At 37.7% G+C, this 12,760-nt stretch overlaps 1 protein-coding gene across 3 annotated transcripts in view; it reads left to right on the top strand.

Annotated features, from left to right (window-relative positions):
- The window catches only part of bahd1 (bromo adjacent homology domain containing 1), a 40,372-nt gene that overhangs the window by 6,436 nt on the left and 21,176 nt on the right, over positions 1-12,760 (top strand). For 2 of the 3 annotated variants that reach the window (XM_056768114.1, XM_056768113.1), the window contains one exon: positions 10,403-11,995. In XM_056768114.1, coding sequence (XP_056624092.1) covers positions 10,504-11,995 — 1,492 coding nt within the window. In that variant the 5' untranslated portion in view covers positions 10,403-10,503. Of the gene's footprint in view, positions 1-6,355; positions 6,495-10,402; positions 11,996-12,760 lie in introns of those variants that run through there. The other variant, XM_056768115.1, reaches the window with a different exon arrangement.

Genomic DNA, 12,760 nt, shown 5'->3' with positions numbered 1-12,760 from the left:
GTCTTTCTCGGTGAGTTCAGTGTTTTCTCGTATGTCCTAAGTGCAACAATACTTATAGCAGATAGAATGTGCATTTGTAAGACAACCTGGTTGCTGATCTTTACATACCTGTCTGACATATACAAGTACATACACAGAATGCATGTTTTTGCTTCTGCCTGTTTATGTCTGTAAGTAATATGCATGCACATGATTAATCATCAATAGCCAACATTTCATACAGCATACGTTGTTCTATGTTTTTGTCTCTAAGGTATTAAGGTGATTTTTATTGCAGTTAGTGTATGGTTTTGGTATGATGGGGCATTACAGACGTAATCTTTTTCTGTTGTCATCCAAAGCACATGTGTAAGCACTCTACATCATATTTTGCATACGGGGTGGGGAGTAGAAGCTCATTTGCATTTAAAGAGACACACACAAAAACTGCACGTTTTCCATTCCAGCAACAAATGGCCATGTTCAACATATTGTAATGAAAGATACAGTTGAAAGAAAAAGTATGTGAACCCTTTGGGCTTACTTGGATTTCTTCATAAATTGATCATAAAATGTGTTCTGATCTTCATCTAAGTCACAACAATAGAGAAACACAGTCTGCTTAAACTAATGCCGCAAAAACATTATACGTTTTCATGTTTTTATTGAACACAACATGTAAACATATTCTGAATGCCTTCGGCAGAATTCAAATGAGCCATTTTAATCTAGATTAATCTAGATTAATCTTGGAATTAATCTAGATTAATCTAGATTAAAAAAATTAATCTATGCCCACCACTAATTTTTTTGTTCTATTCTGATCCTACTTTGGAATGTCAATGATGTCCCAGAATTGTCTTTTGCTAATTTTCCCAATAATCTTTTTTGTTTTGTGTTCAACAGAACAAAGAAATTTAGACAGGTTTGGAACAATTTTTGGGTGGAGTATCCCTTTAACCATATACCTCAACAAGAACCTTTTTGGAACCTTTATTTTTTAGGAGTGTAGAATCTCAGCAAAGGTATACAGGACATAGTATTCAAACATATTTTAAAACTAGCTTATTACATTAATAACAGGGAGGGAAGTCGGACAATATCCCATAGCTTTATCACAACCCTTCTTTATACAGCGAGGTTTAATAGCTTTACGCACCATATGTGAACATCTATTTAATGAGTTTTTGCTCAGAATTGTCTAGAGGAAAATCTGTTTTCAGTCTTTTTCAGCCTTACTACATTAGTTACAATACACTTACAATAACAATTTTAGAGATTTCTGACTGCACCCTGGACTGCTTAATTGGTACCTCCGTCTCTAACTTATAAAAGGAAAGACTCATCATTTTTTGATAATGCGACCAGTGTGCTTGGTAGTGGCTTGGTTGAATGTATTATTATTTTTTATTCTAAGGAAATGTGCTGAAGTGAATCATGATTATTGAGTTATCAGATGGTAATTATTCAGTTGGTGGTCTATTTACCGACCACTGGTAATAAAGATCGAAAGTGTCTTAATAGTGAACAATGTTCAGTTTGCTTTACTCAGTGGATTAATGTATTAAGCTGCAATTGACTTTTACTGGCCCTAATTATTGTTATCAGCAAAATGATGATTGCTCATTCTCCAGTTGATACAATCTTGATTAAATATATTACTACCAGTGCTTCACTTGAATTTTGATATACAACCATTTCAATTCATACATTTTGTCTGCTCTTCAAAGATTTTCTTTTGTAGAACGCCAGCATGAAACCAAAATATAGATATTTAAAGTCGGCATGAAATGGAAGTAGCAATTCTCTTTTTTATCGTACATAAATCCAAGTGAACTAGGTTTTGAAATGAGAAAAAATGTAGGGCGGGACTTGATGTCGTTCGTCTAGTACTGATTGGAATGCTTACAAAATGGAGTCAGATTTGCAAGCCAGTTCGCAATCAGTCAGTCATAAAAACCCACCCTTGCGCCATTCCTGGTGACCAGAAGTGAAGAAAGGTTGTTTCGAGGGGGGAGGAGGTTAACATTTTTGATTAAAGATTACAAGTGCAAATTATCAACAGAAAAACAGCACAGATACATTTTTTATAAATAATGCAACAATACTAAAATACTCCAACATTGTGTTAAACAATTGGACGTATAATTTCTTATTTCATGCAGACTTTAACAAAGTCACTATCTTTGTAAAATACAAAATAAAAACATTTGTGTCCTCATGCTGAAGTCCATGACAGTCAAATTTGTACTGTGGGTGACACTACAAACTATATATAGTCATTATATACTCACCACAAATCCTCAGTGATGGGAAAATGTTAGAGAAGAGTAGCCAGGACACTTTCAGCGAACGTCAGAAAGCTTCACTTTAGTTCACTAAAGTGATTATTGTGAGTGGCTAAACTGACAGAAGGTTGCACAGTGAACTCATGGCCAATGTGTTAGTGTCAGTATCAGACCGTTCTGCTGCACTCTTGGTGCGATGACTCAGTTGGTTCACATTAGTGCTTTTTTAGCCTGCAAATGAATAGAATGGTTCAACCAGAATGATCATTACCACCTTATTCTTCAATACAGGAGAATTTATTTTCTCATAATGTCTTATATGCTGTGAGGTATTGTGCAATATCATCTAGAGTTGAAAAACCATGGTAATGACATCTTAGAAGATTGAAAATGTTGAATAAATGATGAGCATTGCTCATCCATCAGCATAAAGACTGCCAAACTCTAGCTGTATATACAGTATATCCAGTAGTGTAGTCTACGTGATACGACCGTATACCCACTAGAAAAGATGAAGGATTTCAGAATAACCACTTAAAAAAGCACATTTTTTTGTCAGAAAAGTGTGACGCACTGACTTTTGGTCCATTGGTGCAACTGGGAGATATGAAATAAAAGGAGATCATCAAGCATTTTAACAACACTATTTCAGTGTTTTTTTAAGCCTGACCCTGAATCTACTGCCGCTTCGGGTGACACTGCAGCAGGTGTTGAAGAAAATTAGCCTACGAGGATCATGCTAAGCTGTACGCCAGGTCCCCCTCCGTCGCGATAGTGTCCCGGGGTCGCAATCGCGTTTCTCTGTTCAATGGTGTATTATACTTTCTTATGATAACTCACGTATTCTTTAAAAAAATTAGCATATTGTTATCATTAACATAACTGTAGGGGATTCTTGGCATATTAAATTGTATCTACCTAGCCAACTTTACAAAGGTTAGTTTGTGTGGTATATCAATAAATGAGGGAGAAAGTGAGAGACAACTTGTACTACAATGTTCATAATTATTTTTATAAGAGATAAGAACTCCTGTCCAGCCATGTGAAAGTGAGGCTCGAAACACTGCCAGCAATCTATAATTAGTGCATCGGGTGCTTGATAAAACTGCACAAATGTTCATTGTTAATGTCATAGTTAACTATCAATGTCAATAATAGACCCAACTTGCACTCATAAGTGTGACCCAGTGTGTTAAAACTAAAAATCTAGCTATTAGAGACGAGCATCAGATTTTAACCATTTATTTCAATATGATTTGATTTGACATGGCCTGGTCAAAATCATTAATGCCCAAGACATTTTTTTACATTTTGTAAAATAAAAATATGTGGTCCTTAATGGTATTTCAATGGAAACCACTAGAATGTATGTAATGGTTTCTATTTTTTTAGCTGGGTGGGTTTATCTAGAAATTGTAAATCACAAATATAGGACTTTATAGCGGGGGTTTCACATAGATCCCAAATGTGCATTGAAAACTGCCAGCTGAATAAAACCTGTGCTTTAAAGATATATATATATATACAAGATGCCATTTAAGGATAAATGTAACTCTTAACTGACTGAGTTAGACAGTGATTAACAAAACCAGCAAGTCCCACTAGCTGACATTGGCTATTGAAATGTCAATTTACTTTATTACATAGTAAGGCATACACTATGCGTTCTTGTGTGTGATGGTGCTCATGGGTTGTTGATCTGGGACGGGTGAGTAGGCTGGGAGGGAAAAATCTGAGTATACTCACTACAACAAAATAGTATATCCCGTTGGTCTGATTTATTAAAAGCCATGAGACTATGTGAAATTAGACTGAAATACGTTAATGAAATTATTCTTAAACCAGAATAAGAAGAGGTTTTATTCTAAGCTTTAAACAAGTGTAAAAAGAGGTGTTTTCAAATGCTAATTCTAGTTCATTTGTTTTTAAGTTGTTATAGTGTTTTCCACTTTTTCAGAAGTAAGATGGATATTTGAGCTGACTGGGTACACATTCATTTGCCTTGCATTTTACATGATTCATTCATAAAGGAGAAAATCACTGTTTCAATTTCGAAAGCTTTTTCCCCCTCAGGACACTAATGGACTCTCGTATAAGGGCCTTACATTTCCGCCCACTTTGTTGCTCTGTTGATGCTGTATCTCGGACTGTTTGCCTTCCTGTCAGAAACATGTTTTAAAGGCTCCCTCGTTATTTCGTAAGACTGACTGCATAGGGTGTGCAGTCATGCACTGTTCATTTAAATTAAACAAAATCACTATTTAATACTTCCAAACAACTATTTAATACTTCCTTTACAGTATTTGATTCATTGCAAGAATGTTTGAGTATGTTCCTCTTTAAAATCCTTTTGTGTATGATTTGGGGTTAAAAAAAGTTTTGTGATCATTTGTAAGAGCTTATAAATTTGATCCATTGAGCATTTATTGTTGTGTTTGTTGATTTTTTTATGAAATTGAATGTGTTATATTTTGAAAGCCAATTAATGTGTAAAAGGACGTTTTTTATATTTTCTAATGAACAGGTTTCACCTTAGTCTTTTCCTTGTGCTTAAGTTTTAGTGCTACAGCATATAATGGCTATTCTAAACATTTGTGTGCTTCTAATTTTATAGCAAATGTTTGGGCAGGGCCCTTTTCTATTCCAAGATGACAATGTCGCTGTGTACAAAGTAAGGTTCAAAGAGAAATTATTGATTTAATCTAGTGTGGCAGAACTTGACTGGTCTGAATAAAGCCCTGACCAGAAACCCAGCTGAACCCCTTTGAGCCAAACACTCATCACCCATACCGATCCATGGCTTTTACACAGAGGTACAGTCATTTCTTAAGTACCTTCCAAAAAAGGCCCTTGTAAAGTTGTTCTTTGATATGGAATCGTGTGGTATACCATTAATATTTGTTTTGATTAGAATTTCTGGAATTGATAAAAAATTGTTTACTACTGGGGGTTGACCCAAAACTTTTTTCCGTATACAGTATATCCGGTTCAAATCTTGGGTGTATTGTCTGGACGTTTGATCTCCTCACACCCTATTTTTGAGATATCTCTCATCTCTTCACAGGTCACATGTTGCGTTTTTAAGCATGAATGCGTCAACCCTCATTTTTAATTATGACAAACATTTAGTTTGAGGAGAAAATCAGGCTTGATGTAAAACATGATATTATTCTCTCTAAATTCCCATCTATTTTTATTTTATTCATCTATGTTTCTTGTATTTACTCCATGTTCGAAAGCTGTTTCACACAGCAAAGTTAATGTAGCCTTACATTACATTAAATTATAAAACTTCAAAGAAACAAATCTGGAAAATATAACACAGTAGTTAAACATAATTGTATACATCTCAAATACTTCCATCCGTTTTACTTTACCTTAATATAACTAGGATGCAATATGGAACATATTTTGGTATGTTTTTAACAGACAATGGTGAGTGTAAGAATATAACTGCAGACATTTTGCTGTTTGTTTTGATGATTTTTAACCGCTGCCGTATCTGTTTTTTCAACCTTAACTGTTATAGTCATCACCCATCGGTCTTTTGAACTGACAAGCATCCTTTAGTGTGAGGTCAAAAATAAACTATTATATTATTTTACATATATGGTATAATTCGCTGTTCTTGTTGTTGACTCTTAGGGCTAAATGTTTAATTTACCCTCATTTGTAAGTCACTTTGGATAATCTACTAAATGAATAAATGCAATTCTAGTTCTTGAACATAATAACAAGTAAAACATAGTATCGGTTAACCTCATGCAAACTTTTCCAACAGTCATTTATTTTATTTTTCAGCTTCTACGATGATGATTAGATAGTCCAAGCCTGTCAATTATGTAATAGCTGTTGATTCAAGCCACTTACTCATGGCTTGAATAAAACCCTGACCAGCAGTGAGTGTAAACGAGCTGTACCTTAATCCGCAACTTATTCACTGTATGTCGTGTATACGTTTATCATCACCCAACTACACGAGCGATGCCAACGAGACCTCGTCCCAGCGCAACAGCGGCTTTCACGAATGCAGCGCATGAATATTATCTCGAGCAGCACGCTACTTCGGAAGTAGGTCACCGATTAAACGTGTCTTGTCAGCTGTGTGTTCTCCCCTCGTTTCGTTTCACTGTTGAACATCGATATTATTGTAACAGCCCAACAACAGGAATCTCGTCGCTCGCGGTATGCGATTATTGGAATACAGCGGAGTGAGTGGATGACGAGGTAAATGAAGGATTACTAATCTGTTTTATCTTGGTTATGCGCTTCTCTCGCGCTCTCTTTCCGTCTCCCTCTCTCTCCGGCGGGGAAATAGCCCAAAACATTGCATGAACCGCAAGCGTTGCTTTATTAATTCGGTTCGGGAATCGCTTTTTTAGTTAGACTTCTAGTTAGACGGTTCTTTCGTCGTGCTCATGACACAATCGCGAGGCTGGGAAATTTGGCAGTTCGGTAGGGACCGACCGAGCGAGCTCCGCTTCGCTATTGATTGTCACGGTCGGTCATTTAGTGTCATTTTCAGCACTGACGTTAATGAGTCGTGTTCGAGTTGACCGTGCTGGTTTAGTTACACAGCTGGGTCGAGGTATGCGGTGGCATTTATCGTAGGATGTGAGGCAAAGAGCGCTGCTTTGAGGTGGATTTTTAGCGTGTGATACGCCCTATGAGCTGCGCGAGCTCCTCATCATCATACACCTCCAGCACGCGCTTGTCGCCTTTATCCAGGATGACTTTAATCGCGCTGGAAAAGACTGCGCTGTACATTTTTTTAGTCGTGTTTCTTTCTTTCAAGTCTGTTGAATCCACACACCCCGTTTCCCATATCTGCAGTGGAGAACAACATGTATTTCTTCTTTACAGTGAGTGAGTTGGGGGTGAATTTAGATGTACACGGAGATCCGAGAAACTTCTTTCTTCTCATCTTGTGCCAGGTAACGTGTTAAAGCGCAGACGGAAACGCTGAAACGTCAATTTCTCTACAACGTTTTCATTTTACGCTCGAAACGCCAGATGGCAAACCGGTTAGTCGCCAGAAAGTCATGGGCTGATACCTCACCTCAAAAAAACGACTTGGTGTTAATTCATAGGCAGCAGTCATATGCTTTCTCCCTAAACTAGAAAGGAAACCTTTAGTTTTCCACAAAGTCTTGAACCCGATGCCAACTATTCATGCACCGGCCACATCACACTGGGGAGTTTGGGTTGTGTCACTCAATTGGATGTACAGCAGTTTGTATATTATTTTATTAGACCCACGTGCCTCCAGATCAAGTCATTCGTGATGTAAACATAATTACGCAGTTGATTTAGTGTTGTGGTGGGGCTTTCAAAGGTTAGGCGATTTAAAAAGTTTCTCATTTATAAATACACGTCAGGTTTAAGTTGTAGTAACTGTTTTGCTTAGAAACTAAAACAGACGATATTGACCTTTCAAGCAAAAAGAAAAGAGTAAAGTTGAATCATGACATTGTGTTTGAATGTTGAGCTTCTGTAAACGTTGTTGTTTGGTTATTTTACATTTCAATGTGGGTCAGTCAATGCAGAATATATAAAAAAAACCTTTAGTGGCTAGTTTAGCCGCAGAATAGATCGCTCTCTTCATCTGACGTGGCTGAATTATTTTAAATGGTAAGGAGCAGTGGGACAGCTAAAGAGGATAGTTAGAGGAATGAGAGAATGCTACAGCTGTCATTTAAAATGCTTCTCTGTGTCCATATTATAAAATTTAGTTTTAGGAGTCTGGCAAAAACTCTTTCTTTCAAGGGTGCTGAACTCGCTCAGTTGGATGTAAAGGAGAGCTCTGCCTCTGAGTTTGACGGATGGTGATGATGACCTCTTTTATTTGACAGATGGAGTTTCAAATACAGCAGCTGTCAAACTTAATAACTGAGCCCATGAATAAATGAATCTATTCACACATTTCTAGCATGGCCATTTATTCAGATTTTTTCTAAGATCTGAGTAATATGGACGAACAATGTGATAGTAATAATGATACAAAACATAAAATGAAAATCATGGTTAAAAATAGCATCTCTAAAACAAGTCGATAGGTCAAAGCAGTGAGAGTTAAGTTTCATACAGAGATGTGTCTGCTGACCTGCCCTCTGTTTAATCAATAGGTTCAGGGCAAATGTTGGACTTGTGTTGAAAGTGTGGTTGAATGTGATTCAAAATGTCATCTGAAAGATTTCTTATCTTGAGGAGATTTCTTTTGTGATCATTGTCTCATCGGACTGATGTCGGAGCATGACAGACACACACTTGAGTGCAAACATACTTTTTTCAATTTAGAAGTGTCCTTATGGCAGAAAAATTGCATGAAACAAATATTTTTTTATTCGGAGCACAACCATGTAAGACACTGTTGCAACCCAGTGTCACCCCAAAGCATGTAATACGCTGGTCCACTCGAAAATGCATATCAGTGTCACACTTTGCCTCTTTTAGGCAAAATATGACAAATTCAGTTATATGCACTATGAAAAGATTTTATATATAGGTATTATTTGTACTTTTATTTAAAATAATATATATTTTAGAGCACTTAACCCATCTCTTACCCTAAACCTACCAACCTCCCGACGATTAAAAAACACGCAACAAGCAAATAGAAGTAATAAAGAACCATTGTTACTTCCTCTAAAATAATGTGGGACGTCATTGTAAACAGGAAACATGTTTGACTCACAAGACACTTTGATAGTTAATACACAATGTAATATTATTATACTTTTTTCTCTGTTTATAATTATGTATGAGCCATTGCATCCTCATACATTTGAATTATAGACACAACTATGGTAGTGTACAAGATCTTGTAAAGAAAACATAATCCCATTTTGCGCTTCTTATGTATATATGTGCTAAAGGAATTATTTAATTGAAATGTCTTCCAAGTTGTAGTGGATATTTGTTTATTAAAGATGAGTGAGAAGAACAAGTCGAAATCTAAAGTGTTTTAGCCGGTTAAGATAAAATATTAAAAGCGACTCCTTAAAGGAAAAGTTAATCTCAAAATCAAATTTGTGTTATTTTTTACTCACCCACATGACGTACATATGTTTTAAGACCTCCTGCCATCTTTGGAACACAAATAAAGATATTTTAGGTGACATCCGAGAGATTTCCAGGCCTCATCATAGACATCATGGTCCGCTCAAAGTGGATCAATTTAATTTTTTTAAGCGACAACAATACTTTGTATGTGCAAAAAACAAACCCAAAAAACGACCAGAGTCGATATATTCTCCTCTGTCTTGTCAGTCTTTGGTGCGCGTTCACACAAAAAAGTGCAAGTCTTACTTATTATCGAAATCGTCAGACATTTTGCGAAGATCAGAGGCAGTGAGCTCCTGCTTGTAAACAAACAGTTGTGCTTCCGTATTGTCAGTCAGAATGCCGACGTCTTCCCCTACCGAATGCGCATGCGTCAAAGTGCTCTTGTGAAAGTGCACCATAGACTGACAATACATAGGAGAATATATCGATTAAAGTCGTTAGTTCTTTTTTTTTCGCACATTAAGTATTCTCGTCGCTTCAAAAAAAATTAATTGAGCCTATTATAAATTGAATATTTTTCACTATGAGCAGATGGACCAATATAACGATGACTTTTCTGGACCTTGACAACAACTATAACCATGATGTCTGTGGAGGCCTTGAAATCTTTCGGATGTCACCTAAAATATCTTTATTTGTCTTCCGAAGACGCCTGGAGCGATTTATGTTGAATAAAAAATAACACAATTTATATTTTGAGATGAACCTTTCCTTTAAGTGATATATGCAGTTTGTTTATTCAGGTCGAAAGATTTTTGTTGCAAAAGGCCAAGACAACAGATGCTCATTAAATATGTAAATGTTTATTTCATCTTCGCCGTTTAGTAACTGCTTTATTCCCTACCCAATTAAAATGCTTTAAAATGTTACCAGTCCAGCAACCAAATTAGAGACGTAAAGAGAGGGCCACATTTGTGCCAATTACTCAATATTATTTCACATAGCCAGACACATTAATATGAATTTGCAAAGGCTATGGAAGTCATAATAGTTCCTGTACACACTATGTATTTTATGGTTATGGTTACAGCTTCTGTGGAAATTGAACATGTTTTATATTTGCTCTATAGGTTTTGCATGGCACAGTGTGTTGACCCATGCGCGACAGAGGAACTGTGGATATAAGAGTGAATCTGTGGACCAGGTGAGCTGTCAGACACATGCTGAAACTATGGACACAACTTGGCCAGAGCGCCCAATGCAAAAGAAGGCCAAAACATGCCCTTCCAAAAGAGGAAAAGGTAAGGAGATAAAAGGGAAGAACACAGAGAGAGACCGTAAGCTGTACCCCCTCAGAGGAAGACATGGATTGGGTGAAGTAAGCACGCTTAACTGTTGTGTCGTACTAAGACGTTTGGACGAAAGTGACACTTGTAAGAACAGCATGAAGGCTCTGCGTAAGACTGAAGGAAAGCAGGCGAAGGAAATGCAAGGAAAGGCAAAAATCTGCAAGTGTCGCAAAAAAGCCTGTAAATCTTGCCGGTCAGCACCTGAACCAAAAAGCAAAGTGAAACCAGATAAATTTGCCTTATACACAGAATTTATCCCAGAACCTCGCCAGAGGCGACTTGCCTCTCTGAATGCAGAAGCTGTTAACAGTCTGCTGTTGGACAGAGAAGACCCCAAACAGACATCAAAACCTTCAAAGAAGAAACAACAGACAAAAGGTGACGGCTCTCACACTAAATATAAACTGAAAGTTAATGATTCTACTAGAAAACGGCAAGGCAACCTAAAGCGCTCGAACGCTGGAGAATCAGTCCCGTGTAGAAACCCAAAGAAAAAAGCGAAGACTGAGGGTATGGATTTGCAAACTCTCAATGCTCCCACTCCAAAACGGCTTGCGGGTTTAAACGCGGCAGCCTTGCTAAAGCTGACCAGCTTGTCAGCGGGAGTAAAACGCAGAGGTAAAACAGACAACAAACCGAGCAGCGGAGGAGTCAGAGGAAAACAACTTCAGGCTAAGTCACGTAAACAGCAGCACAATTTGCCCTGTCAGTCCAAGCTGAAAGTATCGCACCAGTGCTGCAGCCTTTGTGAGAAGCAAGCCCTCCACTGGGAGGGGAAAACAGGAAGCCATGGATTCATTAGCCCCGGATATCAGTGCAGATCCATGCTCGGATACCCCCTGAAGCCTGTGAAGGAAGAAAAAACAGAGACTGAAGTAAAACCATATTACTGCTGTACCCAGGAGAGATCAGTCGAGTACTGCCACAGACTAGCCCTGTTCCTTGGTCAGAAAACCTACCCAGAAACAGACGAACATTCTCTAAAGGGATTTCTTCCTGCTCCTCATACCCTCACACATCCAGGAATGCCCATTGGTGCCCATCCTTATCCCTGTTACCCTGGCTACTATGTCCACATCGCTCATCACGGGACTCCGACGCTTCCTGTTAGTTCCAATCCGGGAACCCACGCACCCTCTTCTGTGACCGCACTGACAATGTGCCCTAGTGGGGTCCAGAGACCCAAACTGATTCCCTCTTCAGTGTCCCATCCTACAGGGATCCCTCATCCGGCATATTGTAATTCTGTGGGGACCTGCTATGGAGAACGCTGCCGGCTCAGCGGCTACGCTTACAGACCCACACAACCCATCGCTAACAGAGCCTGCTCGTACAATGCAGGATGCTCGGGCTGCATGCACAAAATGGAAACAGGTAGGAAGAAAAATTAAATGAAAGTTTTTTTCACGTTGTCAGGCTGCCATGAAAATAACTTTGCAAGGAGTTTGAACGGTTGAATTGGAAAAAAGATTACTTGCTTTTTAACTTTGATTTTTGTTTCTTGTTATTGTGTTTGAAGCATGGGTTGAGATGGGCTAGGCTGTGCCAGTTTTTAATTTGAGACTACGTCCACACTACGTCCACACCGGATGATTTAAAAAAAAAATGTTTAAAAACATTCTTCGTCCACACAAAAAGTATTTTTTAGATGATGCTCCTCCACACAAAAACATCTGAAAATCCTTATATCCATGTACTGTGCATTAGTAAAGCGTAAAACACTTCAGCATGTTTATTTGTTACAGACATGTACTTACTTTTTAACTCTAAAATGATGCAGCAATGTGGAGGAAAAACCAGGACATACAGGTGTACACGACATACAGATAATATAAATGTAATAAAAATATAAAAATGAATAAACATTTTATGAATGCTAAATTATTTATACAGTACACAGACATATATTACGTAAACACAAATTTTATTCTAAAAATGATTAATCGCGATTAATCGCGAGACTAAAAGAAGCAACTAAAGAGACATACACGTGTTGGAAAAAGTAGGAAAGGGAGCGAAAATATTTTACATGCTTTTCCCAAGAACAGTGTGTTTCAATATTTTTCTTTCCTTCAGAAAACTTTTGCATTCCCAAGAGGTTATATTGCGCTCCCTTCCGCAAACATGAGCTCCCACTCT

The sequence above is a fragment of the Triplophysa dalaica genome, chromosome 15 (genome assembly GCF_015846415.1).
Source record: "Triplophysa dalaica isolate WHDGS20190420 chromosome 15, ASM1584641v1, whole genome shotgun sequence".
Taxonomy (NCBI): Eukaryota; Metazoa; Chordata; class Actinopteri; order Cypriniformes; family Nemacheilidae; genus Triplophysa; species Triplophysa dalaica.
The sequence above is the reverse complement of the archived record's forward strand: the minus strand, read 5'-3'. Positions and strand labels throughout refer to the sequence as shown.